The 22,413-nt window shown below is 37.5% G+C and overlaps 1 protein-coding gene across 1 annotated transcript in view; it reads left to right on the plus strand.

The window, feature by feature from the left end:
• The window catches only part of MAN1A1 (mannosidase alpha class 1A member 1), a 141,944-nt gene that overhangs the window by 55,414 nt on the left and 64,117 nt on the right, over positions 1 to 22,413 (plus strand). Inside the window, exon 4 of the mRNA XM_066179325.1 lies at positions 1,753 to 1,833. Within this exon, the coding sequence (XP_066035422.1) occupies positions 1,753 to 1,833 (81 nt within the window). The remainder of the gene's footprint in view (positions 1 to 1,752; positions 1,834 to 22,413) is intronic.

Raw genomic sequence — 22,413 nt, forward strand, 5'->3', positions numbered from 1 at the left:
AGAAATTAAGCTGCAGAAATTAAACTTTGTCGTTCCTCTTAGAAAGAATAAGAGTACCAGTGGGGGAGAGCAGTGACAGAGGAGAAACTGCAGATTTCTAGAATACTCAAAATAAACTTGATAGAGTGTTATGTTCTGAACACTGCAAGACAGCAATATAATTTTGCAGTCTTAACCCATGATGGCAGTCTGGCTTTTCAAGAGGCAGATGTGTCCGATGGCTTTACTTTGTCGGCCCCTTTGAATTGTGCTTACGTGTATTAAAAAATTATACAGGCACACACATATATACTATATTAATTATATGTTAATCAGATTAATTCTGGATGAAGTTATATCCTCTTTTTAGAGGGGGAAATTCAGAATACATTTTAGAGGAGAAAAGTTAAATTCCTGAATGTAAACCAACTAGCATTGTAGCAAGTCAGAGTGTGTTTTGAAGTCTGTACTGTTACGGTTTACAAAAAACTCACCAACTCTGCAATGTGTCTAGATACCTTTTCTTAATCAGAGCACCTTGGAAACTGAAAAGCATTAAGTAATATTTCTGTTAAGTAGCCTGGTTCTGGTTTGTTTGTTTGTTCTGTAAAGGCCATTTACTACAATTCAAAATCCATGGAGAACAGGGAGCAGCTTCTTCCCTCCCACATAAACTGACATCTGAATGTTTAAACTGGAAAAGCACAAAACCTACCTGAATGAAAGGAGTCTGCAAGCCTTTCAGAAGAAAATCCATCAGCTCCACCATGCATTGATTTATATTAAATATAGCTATAGTGTATATCAGCAAATAGAAAAGGGAAAACTGACTAAGTAGAAGCAAGAGCAACCCAGAACCTGTGAAAGTCAGACGCTTTTTTTATGTGCCCAAAATTTTGGGACATTGCTGTGTACCTTTTTCTGCAGAAATACAGAAATATAAAAAGTAACATCACACAAAAAAAACAAAAATTAAGAAACTTCACTAGAGTAACTTTTTAACTGAATGCCTCGAGTGTTTTAAATGCTATGTGTTGGGATAAAATTGGAATTGGCTTAGTAAAGATCAAAAACATGTGAGACAGATTCATCGTTTATGCTTGAATTTAAAAAGGCAGGGAAGAATGTGCATTGAGTTTTGAGATAGATACTGGCTGGACCTCGTCTTTACCATTGGCAAAAGATTTTTCCACGCCAGCTTGGAAAGGGCTGTCACTGTAATTGCGAAAGATCGTCATCTTCCTTGTGAATACACACAATGATTACATTTTTTTCATGAGCATATAATCAACTAATTCTAATGTTACCTTCTTTTTTGCAGTAAGCTGCATTTAGGCTGAAGTAGGAAAACACTTGATAGGACATTTTGATCAATGCTTATCTGTCTGAGATGGTGTAAGGGGGGGTAGTGTGGGACATGTGATCCAAGAGAACTTTTTGGCCAAATGCTGAAGCATCTGCAAGGAATGATAAGTACTTAGATATGTGGATTTAGAGAAAGCCTTATAGCCCAGCCGAAGAGATGAAGTTGAGCAGGATGAGGATAGCAAAGAGGATGTTTTGTCAAAGTGAGGAAGAGAAAGAAATGCTTTAAATTCTTGGTTGGCCTTCCCTACATCTTCTGTGTTTTGCTATTTACACCTGTTGTGCTTTAAAAGCCTGTATATGTGTATATGTATATGTGTATATATATATATATATATATATAAAAAATGTATATAGAAACAAACCAAACAATCCTCTATAGAAATAAATTTATGTTTATTTCAACAGAATGCTGAAATTTCCGTGTTTGAAGTGAACATTCGTTTCGTCGGTGGACTACTTGCAGCTTACTATCTTTCAGGAGAAGAAGTAAGATTGTTTATCTGCCATATCATTACCTGGATAAGTCATTAAATTTAAGTTTAATAATTTTATTTATCCAAATTAAATAATTTCATTTATTCACTGTTTAAAACTTTGAAAATAGCTTGTACAGCAGAGACCAGTCCAATGGGTCTTCTTGCTTCTATTACTGCTGCTTTGCATAAGTCCTAAAGCTATTACTTCATTTAAGTGTTAAGTTGTATTTAGGGTTTTTTCCTAAGTGGGAATCACACCCAGTACATCTTACTGGGTTTCATGCTAGAGTATGTAATTATGGAGTTCCTACTTTATGGTGGTGGCTGATTTGGTTCATCAGCTTCCTGCTTCCCAAATTGGTTTCAAGTGTACCCTTGAACTTGTTTAAACTCTTACTTTCTGTTTGCCTACCTGAACCTCAGGCTTCAACTCGCGAGGAAAAGACATGATCAGAAAGAAAAGGCAGCTGTAATCCTATACATGTGAATGTCTTTAAAGCATTAATAACCCATTAATCTCTATTGCCTGTCATAGTTTCTGGAGAGAACGAAGATGCAATTTCATCTTAGAGCTTTGTCTAAATGCAATTACTTGTGTAATATTTTTGGAGAAGGCCAAAAGACTCACACGTACTGCTTTAAGTGACACATATTCTAATATTTTCAAGTTTTAGCTTGGCAGTTGAAAAGCCTTTCATCTTACTAGTTTAAATTCTTGTTTCTGTCTGTGGATTATAGTAGTATTTTGTTGCAGGATTACACAAGTTAATACTCTTTAACCATAAGTTGAATTTATCATTCCTTAAATCCAAAGCAATTACTGGTGGAAACTCCACAAACTCAAGGGAGTTAATTTTTTTCATAGGTAAATTTCCCAAATACTAGGTAGAGTTCTGGTTTGAACCTGGTACTTTAAATTACTTAAATTCTATGGCGGTGCGTGATTATTTTTTGTTAAAATTTATCATTATGTTAAAGTTGTTTTAGCAAGTACTATTGGGTCATGTACCTGACAAAGCAGTTATAAAGAGACAATGACACTTTTATGTCTTAATTAGACTTAGCTGCTTATTTCAGATGGACCTGTGCTGAGTGTAGATGGTATGCAAAAGACATTGGTTTCTTTAAATGCACAGGTTTTATTATTTGAATTGTCTTGTAATTTTGAGGAGAGGGGAAAATGCAGTCAGACACTTAACAGTAATGGAAACAACTAAGAGGTCCTTGGGAACTGGCTTCTGGATCTTTGCTGAGTGTTGTTTTACTTATTTTTTTTCTCTTTTCACTGGAGGTCTTCTTGGGAAACAGATGTGGACTTTTCTAGCATAACCTATTGGTACACTTTAATTAACCAGTTCTGACAGAAGCAGAGGATATTTCTTGGCAGACGAGCTGATAGATGAATGCTCATGGGCCTTTACATCATGTGGCAGTTTGTCTGCCAAGAAATGCCCTAATCATTTGTAATCAGTGCTGGTGATTTTATGTGTATGTTGATGATTTATGTCTTGTTTCTGTTCGTGTGCAGTCTCACTTTCAATCAGCGTGTATAGTTTCTCCTAAATAACACCTAGTCATTGCTCCTCAACCATTCTTTCATCCTCAGAGAGGCAGTTTTACCACCTCCTCTTCAGCTAGATTGAAAGCAGCACTTGTATTCCAGTAGAACTCTTGCACAAATGAAATGAGGAGATATCTGAAGCAAAAGAAAGGGTTTCACACAAGGGGTAATTAAGTGGAACTCTTTGCAATGGAATATTGATGATAATGGATGCTAGTGCCCATTCTAAGATTGATGGACTCGGTAATGAAAGTAAAATGGTCTCTTACATACAGAGAAGAGGTGTGCTATTAAAGAGGGTGCCCAGCTCTTGCATCATGCATGCTTGCCACTGGTTCTTACACTCTCTGTTAGACATCTGCTGTCCAAGACAGAGTGATGTCCCTAAACAGCTGTTCTGGTGGCTTAGAGAGAGCAATTCAGCATGCTCTGCCTTCATCAGATTTGGGGAAATTTCACAATTTGTCTCCTAAATCCCAAGATGCTGTGGCAGTTGCCAGCCTCTGCCAATGGAAAGAATGGGATGCAGCAGGGTGAGGTTCTCCAGGATTGTGTGGGTCTCTTCTTCTGTGCTGCTGTTGTGAGGTGTGGAAAGGCCTGAGGGTCCCAGAGGCTGGCTGCCAATGTAGAAAATATATCTTTAGTAATCTGTTAGTCCATTACATTACTGTGTGTTCCTAAAAAGGTGGCACAATCTGTATGCACACTGCTTGAAGGATTAAACTTCTTCGGTTAAAAGCTCAATTAATTCTTTATCAGATTAACTATTAAAAAAAATCTTATATTTGCTGTGTTCACTTACCAGTATTCTAATTGAAGAAAGCTATGTTTCGGTAGAAGGAGTGATGGAAATAATTATTGTTTGTGCTTTTGAATTACATTTCCATGGGTAATGATCCAAAGCTGCAGCACATTGTATGTTTCATAATCATTTGTAAGTCTAACTAATCACGATTAAAGAATTTGCTATCATACCGAGTAGTTCCTAAAACATCCTGCTCACATAATAGTTCATTTAGATAAAGTCACCAATGTGAATCATTCTAGAAATGAACAGATTGAATACTTTACCCCTTGATAACTATATGTGCTGCTCACTTGCAAATAGAGCCATGAGACACTTTCTTTTAAACTTCCTACAATTTCTACCTTACTGGAATTAATATGAAATACCTAAAAGTGCTAGAAATGTCATATGCTCTTTTTTTTCACTATGGTAACTGTCTAAACTCAAGCCAGAAAGAGTTTCAGTCAAATGTAAATTTCATTTGTAAAATAGCTACAAATATCAGAAAACTTGATTTTAAGATAAGTAACTGTTTAAGTGTTGCTCTTTTTAAATTTTTTGTTAGTTGTTTTTTGGTTTCTTTTGGGTTTTTAAGCCCCTATAATAATACTGCATGTGAATGCTTTTCTTGATATTTTTTTCCATAAGTCACTGGCTGTAAATGATTATTGAAAGTAAGCCTGGCTCTTCAAAAGCACTGCTAGTACTGATTCTTTTTTTTTGTTTGCATTAAAGTATCTTTAGGAAACTGTAATGTGTTTCCCATAGGACTGGAAGAGTCTTTTCAAACTTTCTTTATCATTTTGTTTAAATTAAACCTTGATTAAGTACTAGACATGTCTTAGAATCCTAGAAGTTTCCTCATTTAAGTAACTTTTTGGTTTTGAAATGAAAAATAAAATGTAAGGGAGGAATTTGTTTTACAACTTCCTTGCTGTACTTACTAGTTTGTTGTTAAATTCTGGTATACCAAGGGTCGGGAGTACTGCATGCAGCAAGGTCCTCTGTTCTGCAGACCCAGATAGTCACACTTCCAAATGTAGTCATATAAGGAGATAATTTTTAACTTTTGGAGGAGAACAACACTGAACCCTCTAGCAGCAACTAAGATCTTTCATGGAATTCATGGAGATTTCAAACATTGCTTCTGAGCACTGTGATTTTCACTGTTCGGAATAGCTGTGATACTGGTGCTGAAAGTCATGGTAAATATGTGGCCCTGCTTTTAGTCCAGTCAGGTTTCTAGGTTCTGATTTACTCATAACTGGTTATTAAAGGCACTGCTAAAGCTAAGTAATAAGGGGACTGTTTTAGTTGAAGCTTGGTTCCACAATCAGGGAATACATTGCATAGGGAGAAATAGAATGAGCTTGTGATTTGCTGTTTGTGTAAGCAGCAAAAAAAAGTAAATCCAAAATTCTCTGAAGTGAATAAGGAGCACATGAGTTTCAGATTCAACTGGTAATTTCCCAGATTCCTTTGAAGCTTTTATGTTTTCTGAAGGCATAAGTAACTTTTTTTCCCCCTAGAGTTAAAATATTTTGGATGCAGCAGCTGTTCTTCCTGCATAAAATGCTTATATTGCCATTCTTCTCCGTGGCATGAAGCAGAAATGTAACAGATTTGTACTTTTTTTTAATGTGGTAGGATAACATGTGAGAAGGAACACTGATTTATTCCTATCAGGGTGAAGGAATAACAAAAACAGACCAAAACAAACAAATTAACTTCAAAAACTCCAAAACCAAAACAAACAAAAAGAAAAAACCACCAAAGAAAAAAACCTGAGCTGTTCTTCACAATGATAAGTGTTGGACTTGGAGTTTCATCTTTTACTCTCTACGGGCTGTTAATGAGAGGTTAAAAAAAATTAAGTGGGGAAAAAAGTTATGACGTACTTAATTGGTTTATATCTGCAGTTAGAGTTGGAGTTACAGTGCCACTGTTCAACCTCACTTGATGATCTTGGCTTCCTGTCTGACTTCAGATAGATCTAATCATTGCTCACTGTAAACCACCCTCCCTCAGTGATTGTAGAGGTATCTTACTTATGAGGAGCAGGCATGAAGTAATGATGCAGATGCTATTGATCTGGAACTGCCTTTGCCAGGCTGACCACAGAAGATTGCTGACTTCATATGGTGCTGAGACGTTCTGCAGAATTTAGCTGTAGCTGTTCTTTCTATCTCTCCCTCTCTTGTAGATGTGTCTCTTCAGAGAGAATATTTAAATTCTATTAATACAAAAAAAACCCCAAAACTGTCATTTAGCAGTCTTGAATGGTAGGAGAATTAAGTTTTTGTCACCTATACAAAGGTATTGGCCTTTTCTGCAAATCGTGATTAAGTTCCAGTGTATGTGCCTTGGGGATCTTATCTCACCAAGTATGAGCACTGACCACATGTTTTATCTCCTGCTTCCTCTTACTTAACTTGACGCTAGTTAACAAGAGGACTTTTCCTTTTATGTCTGGGAAGCTTCATTTCTAATGCTGTTTGAAACTCCAGGCATACTGTATCAGCTTGATCACTTCTCCATGAATGCCACTTAACTACTCCTTAATCATCTTCACAGACTGGCAGTAGAATTCCCTGTGTGGTACAGACTAGAAGACTTCAATTGCCTGTAGTTTCCTACAGCCCTGTTTTCAGATTTGGGTCCTGTTTCCCACCTACCATCCATCTGCTGCCACTTTAAGCAATACATCAGCATTTTGGTGGTATCATGTTTTAGTTCCTATAGAGCTCTGAAATAATCTTTATGCTCTCTTTCATTTTTATAGATTTATGATTTTTTAACTTAATATTTCATTGAATCCTGGAGCCATTCGACTTGGAAGTGACCTCAAAAGATCTTCTAGTCCAGCCTCAGTATTGCAATAGTCCATTAGACTTGTTCTTTGAAGAATCTTCCTGCATGGGAACATGCCTAGGCTCTGCAAAACTAAACATGGGCAAATTTATCTTTGGCAATGGCTTTGGTTCATGCACTATGCTCTTTTAAACAGGCATCTCCTGTTTTTTCTCATGGCTCTCTAGCAGGCCTCATATTTCTCTCTGTTTTCTAAACTTTAAACACTTCAAAATTACATTTAGCCTGACTTAAGAGTTCATTTAACTTATCAAGCATTATCAGTTTCTATATTCCTTACTTGGACTCAATATAGTTTTATTTGTCATTACCTTCTTTACAGTCATACCAAAAGAAGGTAAAAATCATCTGAACCTTTTGATTTGAGAACTTTTTGACTCTGAACCTCACCTTTTATTCTCCAAATCATCTCTAAGCAATTTAACCGTGTGGCTGTTTCTTCCTAAGTTCATTTCAGCTGGTCATCTTGATTCTCTTTCCAAACTTTTATATTACCAAAGTGAACTTATTGTTTAGAACAATATGTTGAAATGGGGCATATGGCCCCTGTTGACAGTAATATGTCAAAATAAGTTAAGAGCTACTTTTTCTCCTATAGATTGAATTTCTGCAGAAGGCGGTCATTACAGTGCGTAAAATCAAGGTTTACATCAGCTCTGATGTAGCACTTAACAGCCTACTCAGGGACATAGAAATTTTAAATCTCTTCTGTTTCCTACAATCACAGTCTGTAATCTCCATTACTATTTCAGTCTCTTCACCACCTTTAATAAATCTAATGCTGTTCACTTTCTGTGCTAGCGGCATCAAAATGTACTGCTGAGTCCCTATGGATTCACATTCTGGAGATAACCTTGACTCCTAAGATTTTCTTTTATGTAGACCGTTCTGCTGTTGCTAGCAGACTGCCCTTCAGTCTTCTATTTCTGTCTCTTAAGTTCCTGCAGTGCAATTACACTGTCACTGCTGATGAAACCCATCTCTCTCAAATAGGTTCCCTTTACTCCAAAAGTTTTCTCATTCCTAATACTTCTGTTCCCTTTCTCCCAGTGCTACTCACTCAGCTGCTCTGTGCTACTGTGCTGCTCAAGCTGGCCCCACGCTTAATTTTGAGGAAAATTGGAAGAATGGTAACAGAGATGAGGACTTACGGTCTTGCACTTAATTAAGATGTTGCTTCCAGGTTTTCCTTCTCTTCCCTCTCTGCTGTGGGGTTACTGATAGCATCCACGCGTACATTGCGAGGGAGCTGCTTCTGGGCTCTGAGTACCTGAAGCCTGATGGAGGCTCTGCCCCTGCCCCGCAGTCGGGCACCACCACCAGGCACACAATCAGCTGCCATTACCAACAGTTTTTGTGCCTCAGAATGAGGGCCCGAAGGCTACTCTGCTAATGTAAAGTGGGAATAGTGGCAATCTGCCTTAATTCAGTGAATTGCTGTCTGCTGGAGTCCAGCAGTGGGTATGTTTTGCTTTCTTTGTCTGTCATCATTTTGTTTGTCTGTCAGTGTCAATACCCACAGCAGAGGACTGAGAAGCTGTGGTGACAGCCTGCTGCAGCTGCCCTAACTAAGCCTGCCATGAAACCAGGAATTAGAGCCCTGATTTTGGTCTGAGAAACATCAGTTTAGAGCTCCAACCCGTACATAACTTACGTTTTCTTAAGTTTACATAACTTCACTTTTAGTGGTTTCCATTTGCATAGCAGAAAAGGGTTTGTTTGGGGAGTTTTCTCCAAACAACAGAAAAATTTGCTTTGTTCCATGGTAAACTTATTTGACATGCTTTTGCACTCATATGTTGATTTTGGAAATAACCAAAAAGTTCATTGCTCATTATATTAATTTTAACTAAAATCCCTGCTCACCTCCACACTACTGTGGGCTGATGGTAAATTGCTAGAAAGGAGAATGGATGATAATGAGACCTAAGAAATACCAGATTGTGACTGTAACAGCTGGTGTATTTGACACGAGCTCATGAGCTATGTTATTAAGTAGAATTCAAGCAGCTGAGAGGGAGCTGTTTGTTTCTTCTGAGGATTTGGCTTTCAACTAGCTCCTGCAGTTTCATTTCATTCTGGTTCTACAAAACAGTTGGAGAGACAATGTCTATCAGAAATAGTAATGTGAGTGCTTTCCTTTTGAGCAGCAGCAGTTCTAGATAGACCCTAAAGAAGAATTCTTTGCATGTGGGTTGATATACTGTACAGAAGAAATTACATGCTATTAACAGTCTGTCCAGAATCACCAGGCACCTGCAAAGAAGCTGTTTCCAAGATATTTCTCTCTTTTATTTATCTCAGTTTCCAGTTCTGTCACTTTGTAGCACAAAATGCAGTTGTAATAATATAGAAGAGTAAAAGGACAGTAACAACATGCTGCAAGAAGAGGTGGTGGAGTTGCTCTGCAGATTTAACAGAAAATGTACAACATATGGTTACAATATACAGCAAATATACTATTCATATCTAAATTACAATCTTTATGTATAATACTACAGTGAAGAGTTTTACTTCTTTCTGCAAATGAAAGCAACATAAAAATATCTCGATGCTGACAGTGGGAATAGATCAGCATTAATTTATACTGCTTAAATTCTGAGCTATGTAAAATACTTGGGAAGTATATCTCTCTGTGGATGTGGTATAAAAGTTCAATTAGGTGATAAGTAGTAGATGTTACTGAATCACTGTACTGATTTTTTACCAAAAAAAAGGTACATGTGAAAATATTATTTTACTCTGGGTGTGGAGTAACTCTTCATTTCTTCATCTAAATATTTCACGATGTATAACCAGTGTATGTGAGATTCCATTTTGTGCTTTGTCTCCGTAGATTGAGTCTGAGGTTACTTTTCATTAAGTTGGGAGTTAAGTAGGTGATAACATCCTTCTCTTATTAGCTTAGAGAAGATAAAAGCATAAACCATCCAGTAGAAGAATACCACGTTTTTGATTCTATTGGCAGCTGGGAAGATATTCCGTCAGAGTCCCAAAGCTGACTTTAGTAAAGAATCTTTCTACTGTCATATCTCTTTCCAAAAATTTAAATTACTTCTAGTAAAAATTATGTAGGCAATAGTTAATTCTGAGTATTTTAAATACAATATGAGTGAACAGAAATGCATGATGAAATTTGGGAAATTTCTTATCCAATTAGCTCTTTAAAGGATCAGAATAGAAATTCATTACAAAACACCACTTTGTGTCACCACCAATTCTGCTGCTTCAAGCTAACCGAAGATCATTGAGAAAACTGAATGCCTGAAATCATAAACAGAAAGACATCATTCCTGCTCTTGCATTCTCTTTGTATCTCCAGCAACAGGTAGAAATAATGGCATCCTTGCTGCAGGAGGAAGAGATACTCTTTTAGCACTTGCACAGGTCTCCTTTGATCTTGCTCAGCAGATCAAACATGAAACAGACACAAACAAGGTTCATTTGCTTTAAGTTAGCACCAACTCTTGGGATCAATTTGTGGTGAGTGCTAATTTTCCTGTGGGTGGTGGTTTTTTGTTTTGTTTTTTGTTTGTTTGTTTGTTTGTTTGTTTTTGTTTTGTTTTTTTTGTTGTTGTTGGTTTTTTTGGCAGGATCAATTGTTATTTTCAGGCAAAAGAAACCCGAAAGATTTGTAAGGTGAGTAGGGAGCTTTCTCCCACACCTTTCAAAAACTGCAGAAAGAGCCACATGGTTTGTTTGCCATTTGTTTGTAAAAATGCAACAGTTGTAAACTGTTGTTAAATGTGGTTGATAAATGAGTCCAGTTCCTGTATCAGCTGTGCCAAAAGCTTGCCTCTGCCATACTCAGACTGTTTTTCTCCCCTATGTGTAAAAGACTGAGAAGGAATTTGGAAAAGATGTGCACATGAAAAATCCTGTGCCACTTCCAGCATGATAGATGCCAATGGGAATTTGTGGCTTTGGCAGGTGATTGCCCCTAAGCAGAGCTTTAGCTTTTTGTTTTCCTCCAATCAGTAAATGTAAGGGCTTATTTTGCCCAAGGCACAGAATTGGGCAAACTGCAAACTTTTCTTAAGCCAAAAACTGAGAATAGGATGAACATGAAGATTTGAAAGCTGAAAAGGAGGAGCGGTACGTAGTGCCAGCATCTCACACAAATCTTGCTTGGTTTCCTCAAGAAAAAAATAATTTAGGATGTAGTTAAACATCAGATTAAGTTTCTTAGCTCACTATTTACATTGCAAGTCTTTTGTCAACAGGTATACAAGCTTTTGTATTCCCATAGGTGTTAGCTGGTCAGCCATCTGACTGCTTAATTTCCTAGTAAAGCAAAAGATACAAGAGAGGTCAGGAGGTGGCAAAATATTCTGAAGAATTTGGATTTTGTTTGATGTGTTTAGCTCTGATAGTCTTTACTCAACACCTCTAATTGCTTACATTAACCCACCCAACCCTGATGAACTCATCAAATAGTAGCTAATTAAAACAGTACAGTATGAAAGGACTTGTCATTCAGCTACATGGAGGCTCACAAGCTTGTTTTAACATCCAAGTCTTATGTAAACTGACATAACTCTAAAGCAAACAAGGAAGATCACTCCAGCAGCAGTGTTACTGGAGTAGAGTCAACCTTCAATTAAGAGAGCTGTCTTCTTTCTGGCATAAAGGGCCAATTCTGTTGTTTCTGATGTTTCAAATGCATTGAACTACCAAAAATACTCTGTAACTAGTTCATCCAAAGAACTAGATGTGTCTGGTTTGCTTCAGTCTTTAGGCAATCATCTGCTTTTGCAGGCTAAGCAAAATAACCATACTAGTTGTTTTTGGAAGCTGGTTCTGTCCTGTTACTGCTTTAAAGTTGTGTTGTCCCTTGGGGGACAAGTTGTCCTTAATTTTTGCAAGCTTGACTAGATGATTTTAACAGTCCAATAGATCCAAAGGATCATCATGTGAAAACGGTATGCTGTGAACTTCACTTCCTTCCGTTTCTCTTTAAAATCTCTTTTTGTTGTTGTTGTTTTCTTCAAACTAACAGCTGCAGAACAAAGTCAGCGGCTTACAATGCTGTTTCTTAAAGGATGCTATTTTCCCCAACTTGTTCTTAAAAACACTATTCATAGTATACAGACAATTTCAATCGTTTTCCTTTTATCATGCAAAACTAGTGAATAACTGAAACCTTCTCATCAGCATTTGCTGCTTGCAGGGTATCTCTTACAAACATTGTTCAGTCTGTGCTCAGCCTTTTCTTTCCGGAGTTGCTTTTATTTCCATTTATATTCTAGAGGGAAGAATAAGTAATCTTCCTGATTCCAGGCAAGATTTACAACTGCTATAATGCTTTGGGCCATCATGGCCACACTGCTGCAGGAAACTACAGTGGTGGTTCTCAGCATGCCTGAGCAGAATTAGTTCAATGTTAAATGCCATCAGCTTTTCTGATTTGCTTGAAGGGCCTATCTTAATGTTAATACGGTTATTAACTGACCCAAGGTCAAAAGTAAAGATTTACAGAGATAACGAAAAGGACTTACTCAGCCATAATTTTTTTTCTTGATAGACTGTGACAGTTGGTAATGGAATTAATGAGTGGAGCTGGTGACTAAGATGCCCTTTTTCTAAATCATATTTTGAAGACTTTTTTCCTATCTAGTTCCAACTTGAAATTACAGTTAAGGTACTCTAATTTTTTAACTTACGTGCTATTAAATATAGGAATAATTTAGTGAAGCCTGAAAGGCTGCCTCACTAGAAGTAGCTATGTGAAGTGTTCAGTTAAAGAACAAAATAAATACTACAGCCACATAATGAGTTTTGTTAAAAATGGACAGAGTTTACATGGTTGTCATGCCTTTTCTTTTATTCCTCTTGCTTCAAGTGAGGGCATGGAAAGCAATGTACACATGCTAATATGCATTCTTGAAGTCTTTGTGAATACTTCCAACCATTGTTTCCTTCAAATACGTGCTGCATTCAAAAATAGTGTTAATCTTTAGAGAGTACAACTTATGGCTGTTTGATTACAGGAATGGCTTTGAGGTTTGGCTCAAAAAAATAAAAAAAACTTTTAACTGCAGGAAATTCAGAGAAGCAATTGAATTGCTCGTAAATTTGACGTGCTGGCAGCTCTGCTGCTCAGTCAGAGGACTTGTTTCTGAGGAGGACTTGTTTCTAAGTCTTTAAGAATTGGAAATTCTTCTATTTTAGTCACTTTAGTTTTATGGCTTGTCCAGTAAGAGAAATAGTCTTACAGTAAACAGAGAGGAATTGAATTAGTCTGCCTGATGATTTAACTTACAACATAAAAGCTGCTTCTTAAATCATAGTTCTTCTCTCTTGAAGCCTCCTGTTTGGCGTACATAAAAAGAGCTACAAGAGTTCACATCTCTTGTATTTAATTTGAGGAAAATATACAAGCACTTTATTCAGACTCATTTTGATCCTGTCCATTATGCATCAGACAATTCAATGACTATTGTCTGTCAGAGAAATCTCAGTAATAAGAAAGAAAGCACTGAGTTAGGAAACCATCATCTTTTTTGTCCTGCTATATAGAGGAAGATTTTTCTTGATACATTATTAATATAAAAAGCCATCTAGATGGTGTGTCAGAGGGGTTGTGAGGAAAGGAAGCTGCAGTGTACGCCAAATTTTAACCTATTCTTCCCCTTGAAAAATAGCAACTTAAGAATGCATCAATGCAACTGCTGGTGTTACCAAACTCACTTGTCATGGGGTCAGGCGCAGCTGTTCACACGGTTGCAAATCCAAGCTGCACTTACCTAAATGGCACCTTCTCGATCCTGTTTTTTTAAATGGAATTTACCAAAACAAGTTGATTTGTACTTTGAGAATCCACTGGAACCTGAGGGCTGAAACAGCTAGAACAGTTGATTTCTGTCCCATATATCTATATAAGTGAGATGGAAGTAGTCTGAAGCTGCTGGTGGTAGAGAAAGCTCAATGAGAGAGTTTTGTGGTCCAAAGGCTTGTTCATAAGTGACCCATGCTGTAGATCTAACAGAGGGACTGTTGGCACTGTCTTTGTACTTGTGATCATTCTACTTTTTTCCAGTATCTGTGATCACAAAATCTGGAAATTCCTGTGTTGACTTGAATCATAGTCTTAGGATTAAAAGGAGCACTTTACTGTTTAAACATGGGACAGCCATAATATACAATACTGATTTCCAGTGAATACTCGTTATATTTTCTATATGTTTAAAGACTATAACAGACACTCTAAAATAGTATTGTCTAATCTAATTTAGTCTTCTTGTATCCATGAACACATCAAACTAATGGGCAGAGGAATGTGGAATTGCCTGTGCATGAAGAGGAGCATAGGGTCTCTGGAAAAGGACATCAGAGTAATGCAAATTAACTCCTTAGGCTTTTTGTGTTTAATGAAGACTGTGTAAAGCCTGGAACTCTGTAATTCTGTGCCTAAAATCATGGCTTGTTTTTAAAACTTGAGTATTCAAATTTGTCAGTTTGGATTCTCATTGTACTTTGTTCTTTGTGGTAATCCTTTCATAGCCTGCATTACATGTACTTCACTAGTTGTTAGTTGTCATTATTGTTGCTGTTATTACCAGTCTGCTGCTTGCTTCATTCTAAATCAAACCACTAGTAACAAGACAAGACTCTTGATAAATACCTCATTGTAGTGTCTACTGAAGATACAGCTCGGACAATAGTCATTTAGGCCTGTACTGTGACACTGCCCTGCCCATGTCCTAATGCCAAAATATACATATAATCTTTATATTAAACATCAGGCAGAAACTGAAACCCAAGAGGTTCCCTTTGAACATCAGGAAACACGTTTTTACTCTAAGGATGACTGGGCACCGCAGTGATTTGCAGTGATTGCCCAGAGAGGCTGGGGAGTCCTTGTCCTTGGAGATATTCAGAAGTTGTCTATACACATTTCTGTTCCTTGTCAACAGGCTCTGGGTGGCCCTGCTTGAGCAGCACAGTTGGGCCAGATGACTTTCAGAGCTCCCTCCACACAGGTCTCTTCCAACCTCAGCCATCCTTCTGTGAACTTCTACTCACAGCTTCATGAAAACACAGCCCTTGGCTATCTGGAGCACTTTGCAGGAAAACAGTAGGGAAAAGGAAAGCTTTTCTTCCTTACTGCTGCTGCACTACCTCTGCAGACTCAGCACAATTGCTGTAGAGCAATGGGAGTAACTCCAGAGAGAGCAAACCCTGAGCTGGCTGGAGAACTGCTGCTCTGTGCTACCTTTTCTGAGGCCACATCAGTGTAAATTTTAACCATTTGAGGACCAGCCTCTAAATGAGGCAATACAAGTACCTGACTTAATCAGTCATCATCACAAGTATTTTAAGACTAAATAAGGTACTTGAAGAAGACCATCTTTTTGAGGGCAAGCAGAGCAAAATGAAGGAGTAGTTACTTTTTTCCATTTGCTCAGTGGGCTGCTTAGGTTTGCTAGTCGTTGGTTCAATGGAGAAGGCAGAGTATGGGAGACCCTAGTCTTGGGCCCTTTTGTCCAAGGACCTTTTTGATTTAAACTGATGAGAGTAATTTCATTAAGCTGTTGTTCTGGTGTTGGAGTGAAATATTAAAGTGAGTAAATGGAGTCAGGAAAAAAATGAATGGCAGAGCAAATAAAGCAGGACCCTTGGTATCCTGTTCACATTGTTATACTTGCATATTTGATAACCATCTTTAAAACTCTTGCTATTAATGCCTGGAAGAAACTTGCAAGTGTCGCATAACACTGGCTGAAACAAAGAGCTCCCCATTTGCTGCTGAGTTACCATTAAAAAGAAAATAGAATTCCCTTTATGTACACAGAGTGATTTTAGCATTTTCTGTGCCTGCCACCCTGGTCTAGGAGTGTGGTTTAGAGTGAAGGCATCACTCTAAATCACTTAATGGTATTGGATTTAAAATATACAGTCAAATTTACAAGCCTAGGAATGAATCTTCTGAAAGCACTTTATGCTGCATTGAGGATGTAATTATTGATTCCCCATGCAGTTTATTAGGCTCCTCCACCCCACCCCCTGCTTTCACACAGATGGTGTTAAAAATCACCTCTCAATGGTCACCTGCTTGAAAGGAAAGTTTCGTATGCAAAGTGCTGTTCTTTGTTTAGTCATGATAACTTGCAAGATATAAAATGAGGCAGCTATTTAAATTTGTTGTTACAGCACTTGAGCTGGGTACACAAGATTAAATAAAAAGAAAATTAGGAAGCAGATGCTTGTGGCTTAACAGAAGAATTGAGCTAAAAGATACTCTTCGTTACTGCTGGATATGAGTAATTTTACTAAGGCAGCTGTTTCCTTAATCAGGAAAAACACCAACCTCTTAAGATGAAATCCAGATGTTTTCTGTATCACTTCACAATTTAATGAGTTTCCATTTCATATGCCATATTTTTAATTTCAGTTGCATTCACTTACATCCAGTATACTTTCAAATACATTTATCATCTTCCTGAACTGTAGAAGACCTGACTACAAAGTATGTGACAAATTCTGTACTCTTGACATCCTTGCCTGGTGTTAGTCTATGAGTTGCTTCTTAGGGCTTCTCACCAGCATCCAAACATATGAATATTGGACTTCCACAGGTTGGAGAGGGCTTATTTTGTTGGGGACAGAGGGGCTTTGGGAAGGAGTTTTTCAGTGCTAGTGTCTGCTCATACTTTAGTTGTACAGTTGTGTCTCTTACAGTGGTGCCTGTTGCTCAAAGCAAGACATACCATAGTGTTAATTCGTATGGAGCGGGTTAAAATCCTGTTCTTCTTATGTGGATATTGTGTAAAAACAGAGATTTAAAACTTCCATTAGCCCTTAGATGTGGGCTCAGTCCTCCATCATGGCTTCTGACACTTTTAATGCCTGTTAGTTTGCTGTCTGTCCTTGCTTGAAACAAATGCTTTATTTGACTGGAGACTTGCAGTTCCAGGCTTTCTGTTGCTGATAGGATACAAAGTTGGCATCCCAAATCTTTGACACTGACTTGCTGACACTGAGCTGTTTCATTATTTATGTATTTGGGGTTGTGTGGTATTTCAGAGTCTTAAGATTTGAGCACAATATTTGGAGGGTTGAGTCTTGTTACCTGTATTTGGGGCCTGGGGAGCCAGGTGCCAGTGCTCAGTTAGTTCATACTTGTGCAGTGAATCCTACTCCTTGCTCTTTGTGCATGCTGCTTATCGCACCTCTTGAAAAATTAAAGCTGCCCTGAGTCTGGGGTGAGGAATTCTCAAAGGTTTTTGTAAGTAACAAATTCCTTTTGTTATTACAGGCAATCATTGCAGTTTGTTTACTGCATTCATCACCGCCTTTTCTTGAATTATTGCAGCAGGGATATTATCAAATGGTTGGCTCATAAGTTTTCCAGTGCTAGTGGGTTGTAGCTAAGCTTCTAATTGTTCAAGTATACATGAGCTTTAAAAAAAACTTACTCTTTTGACATTAGTAGATAAATGAGCAGTTGCTTTTTCTCCTGTGGTCTTAAAGTTCTTCCTCCTAAATAGTTCTTGGAGCTTGTCTTTGTAAGCAATCCTAAATACACATGAATAGTACAAAGGAAAATAACCAAATATAACAGGAACAAAGTCTTTCTTTATGATTTTTAAATTTTGTAGCTATCTAGCAATTCCTGCCTTCTTTTTAAAGTTTGAAAGTGCAAGTAAGATACGGAAAACTTACGGTACATTACTATTCCTTTGGTTTATGCCTTGCACTCTTTTTTGACAGTTTGTACCATTTAATTCTGGCCTTTCTAAAATAAGATTTTCAAACACAGTGTATCTACTTAGAAATTCTTTAGTTAAAAAATAGCTGAAGTAATTACATGCATTAGCTACTTCTGATAACTTGAAGGGGTTTGTGATTTTTGCTGTATCCATTTGAATGAAATCTGGAAATCTCTCACTAATCCAGTTACTTCCATTCGATTAAGTTCTCTACAATCTTTTCCACAGAGGGGTTACTCTTCATGGTACTATGTGACTTCTTTGGTACAGCAGGCAGCTAGAAAAGAAAATTAATTTTCTTGCTGCCAGTGAAAGCATCACAAAAAAAAAAAAAAAAAGCTAATTGAATAAAAGAAGGGATTTTCTTTTCTTTTTTTTTTTTTTTTAATCTAATTTATGTAGTAAGCTGGTTTTTTATATGAACTTTCTTCTACGAGTTGCTGACCAGCATACTGGATCATTCTGGAAAGGGCCGTACAAATCTAAAAGTCTACTCATGTTTGTTACTTCCTCAACTTGTGAAAAAGACACATGTTATTCTTGCAGTTTGCAGGTGAGTGGTTCCTCACAGATACCACAAGCTGCCTGAATCTCTCCAGTAAGTCATTTGCATATTCCTACAATCACTGTTTCACTTTCTCACAAAAGCTGTGAGAAGAGTTGTACAGATGGGCAAAGGTGCTTTGGGTTTGACGTTACACTTGCAAACTGGAGAGCCTTCCCAAAACTCAGAATGGTGAGGTGTGATGCTGACTGGTGTCAGTGTGTGCTATTTATGTTGGTCAGCTCTGACTGACCTTTCACTACTGTAGGTGTAGCCTCAAGTGGAGCCACTTGTTTTGAATGCACTGTCCTCCTCTTCTGTATCCTGGTCGGATGACTTGAGATTGGGTGCAGTCCTGGGCTGGAGGTGGGCTCATGTTGGTGTGGCATTTCACATGCTCAAGTCCAGCAGGACCAGGCCTGGCCCAGAGCTGGGAAATTGGTCTTGAACACAGTCTGTTTCCTGGGGAAAATGCTCAAAACTCTTGACGCTTGTGGATCTAGATATACAAAAATACTTCTACAGCTGTGAAAGTCCTCTTTGAAGGCCATTTGGCTTCTTCTGTTGGCACTGATGATCACACTGATGTGACTCATTACAATGCTTGTTTCCAGAAATGTTATTAATTGTTTCCTCGCCTTTTAGCACAGAATATTCATAAAGGACTTGAACTCAGCTAGAAGTGAGGACTGAATAAAATAAAACTCACAGCCACCTGCTACTGTCAAGGTGATGGTAATTGTAAAAGTACTACTTGCTGATGAATTAAGGCCAGCATCTGGGTAATTTATCCAGCTGTCATAAACACTGAAAATGTGTTATAGGAAATGGTTTTGAATAATATGGCAGTTAGGTGTGATATCACTTGGTATTGGAGAGAGTGGCAGAATTCAGCTTACACTGTTTCAAGTATTCTGTTATGTCAGGTGGAATTCTTCAATTTTTGTAGCATTTCTAGTCTTTCACTGTAAAAATAAAACAAATGTAAATACAGCAAAAATCCTGGATTGTCTTTCAGTAAAGAAGGTATTGGAGCAAGTTGTTCTGAAAGAGTTCTTTTTTGTTAGCAGATCACTTTTGAACCCAAATCAAATCAACATTTGTTGTGCTGAGAGGATTTCTATTCAGTGTTCTGAAGAGCAGGAAAGCGGCCTGTCCCTGTTCATTTTTCTGCTCTCGTTTTCTGCTTTTGCACTGAAATATTCATTCCTTACCCTACTGGGAAAGGCAGTCAGGTAGAGGAAAGAAAGCAATAAATCTTACTTAGTGACTTGTCAGTTTTTATCTGTAAATATAAAAAAATGAGAAATGCTTAATTTGATAGAATTAGAAATGTTGAGAAAATGTCTTAGTCAATTGAAAAAAAGATTAAAATATGGTATTCCTTCCTTTGGTGTTAAATGTTAACTTCTGGTTGCCTTTATATGAAGGACTTCTTAAGGCAGAATTCTGACTGTTCTTTAATTTGTGATGCTGTACCTTGTTATACCTTTTTTAAAATTAGATGTGCCGCATACGCAATTCTAAGAGAGTTGTTTCCTGTGCTTTCTTTTCTTCCTGATTAGCAATAGCAATTAAAACTACAATGAGGTAATCTGACATTTTCAAAGGGATTTGTCATTCCAGCCAGAGGAAACATTTTTGTTTATCCAGAGGAGATAACATTCTTGCACTATAATGAAAGCCAGTGCTCACCAGATGACAGGCCTGGTCTTTGCCCTGTGGTTGCATCTTTGCAGGCAGAGCCTTGTTTCCCTGTGGGAGCACTCTTTTCCCTAATAAGATTTGTTAATGGACGGAAGAGTCTGCAAGATCTGATTGATTGTGGCACTGGGTGTTCCAACATGAGCATTGCGGTTCTGGATGTATGATCTCTTAGTTAGTTTTTTCTCTCTTATTAAGACCAAGAATACTTACATGTGTTTAAGAGATATTTAAGGCTATCTAATGACTGAGAAAATAATGCCTTGTTCCCTGGCTTGGTGTGTGTGTTGCCTAAGGAATGAACAGAGTGAAAAAGGAAAGATGAGTGTGTGCAGCAGTGAGGTGGATTTCTTGTTTACCTACCCATGCTTACTGAAATGTTGTTCCAAAAATTGCTGGCTTGGAGTAATGGTGGTGGTCTGCTGTGACTTTTGTGTTTGTAAGGAACTCAAGTTTGGTAACTTAAAGGACAATTAAGGTGCTTCTCTATTAGCCCTGAGCTTATTTTAACAATTTACACCATACTAATATAAACAGAGATTTAAATAGAACATACAGTAACTCTGTCTTCTGTATAATCTATTGTATGATTATAGTAAGAATCTAATTTGCTTTAGTGCTGATTTTGAGTAGGACTGCAGAATGTGAAGGAATCTCTACTTTCATGGAGGAGTCCATCTTATATAGGACCTTCCTACAGTAAGAATCAGCATTATACTTTTAAAAAGTATTAGTAACACCTTTGAGTTTAAAAAGAGAATGATTTCACTGAAGTCTGACTACTAGCAAAAATTAGGTTGAAGAGAAACGCTTGAGAAAGCACTCCATATCATGCCCAACTTTATAGTTTTAAATACTGATACTGTATTTGTGGCTGGTGTCAATTATAATTTCCTTTCCTGAACCACAGTGCTTCACTTAGAATAATTTTCTTTCCTGTAATATGGTGTTTAGCTGTGTTAAATATCAGTGCAAATTTTAGTGCCTTCATTGCTCTTTAAAGGTAATCATAGTAGTTTGCTGTGAATCCTCAATTTAAAAGAAGGGATTGATGGCAGTGTGGCTTACTCTGTGCACCACCTGATAATGGCACTGCTGATATGCCAGGATGCCAGGTGAATAACTCCACAGTCCCCCTTCTTTAAAAAGTATGCTGTGTGGCAATGGTAGAGCATTGGAGAAAATGATGGAGGCCTCAGAAGTACTTTGTAGACTTTTATGCTTGTAGGTAAATATTTAAACTTAGCATGGAGTGAAGGGTGGTTTCAGCTATGGGGCTGTGACAGCTTCTCCCAGGTCTGACCCAGTTGGAGAACTTCATGTAAGTAATCTTTCATTACTACTGGATGAGCATTCATGAGGAAAAGCCAGGAAAGGTCCTTGAGGCTCTAAAGATAACCACTGGGATGCGAAATTTTGCTTTAGATGTTTTCCTTTATTATATATAATGTCTCTCATTTTTGTGCTCTGTCATTTCTGCCTTTGTTTCGTGCTCTTGGTAATGGCTGTTAGTTTGTGCTTACCAAACAATCACTTTACTGGGTGGTAGTGGAGGCTTGGCAAAAGTTGAAATTCGATTCAGAAGTAGAGATAATAAGTAGAAGTCCCTATTGTTTATTTACTTTTATTACCCAAAAAAATACCTTACTCAGCGCAAAATTATTTCTTGTCCAATGCTGTAAGTTTCTACAGAAGAAAAATACAGTGGACATTGTGGGTGATGTGCAGTAATTGCAGCACCTGCTTTTGGTATTATTAGCTGTTAAAGTTGCGAATTGAGAAATAAAGTGGTTCCTTTATTTATCTTCACCCTTTTACCCTTGCTGAAAGAGTATAATTTTACTGCATGAGGCTACAATTTATTGTGCTCAGTCATTCGGCGTTGTTGTAGTCTTGTCATTACTGTCTATGCTATTCTACTTCATAGATAGTGATTTACCAGTCAGTTGTTCAGCCATGTTAAATTAGACCTAGAGATAAAATTAGACTATGTCCACAGTTGATTTTTATTTTTAACTTTGGAAGGGGAAGGAAAATCACCAGCATGCATTAGTAATAGCCTGTTGAAATTCTCTTGTAAACCAGAAGTGCATCTTCACCTCAGCACTTGTTTCAAAATTGTACAACAGTTTAAAAATATTCTTAAATTCTTTTTTCCTAATTGCCTACTATGAAAATTGTTTAGTGCATTGGAAGAGGTGCATTTTGGACAAGAAAGAAGTTAGAATGCCGGGCTTCACTGCGTATTCTAATGTTGGTGTTCAGGGCGCTAGTTTTGCCAGGACTGAATTACCTTTTCCTTCTATATCCATACGTGGAACAATACTTACTGCTTCGTATCTCATGTTTATTTTCTGATAGCCATTGTTTGTGACATTTCCATGAAGTAGGCAATTTTTATTTTGAGAGAA

This window comes from Chamaea fasciata, unplaced genomic scaffold, assembly GCF_029207755.1.
Source record: "Chamaea fasciata isolate MVZ Bird 193981 ecotype frontalis unplaced genomic scaffold, bChaFas1.0.hap1 SCAF_3, whole genome shotgun sequence".
Classification (NCBI taxonomy): domain Eukaryota; kingdom Metazoa; phylum Chordata; class Aves; order Passeriformes; family Sylviidae; genus Chamaea; species Chamaea fasciata.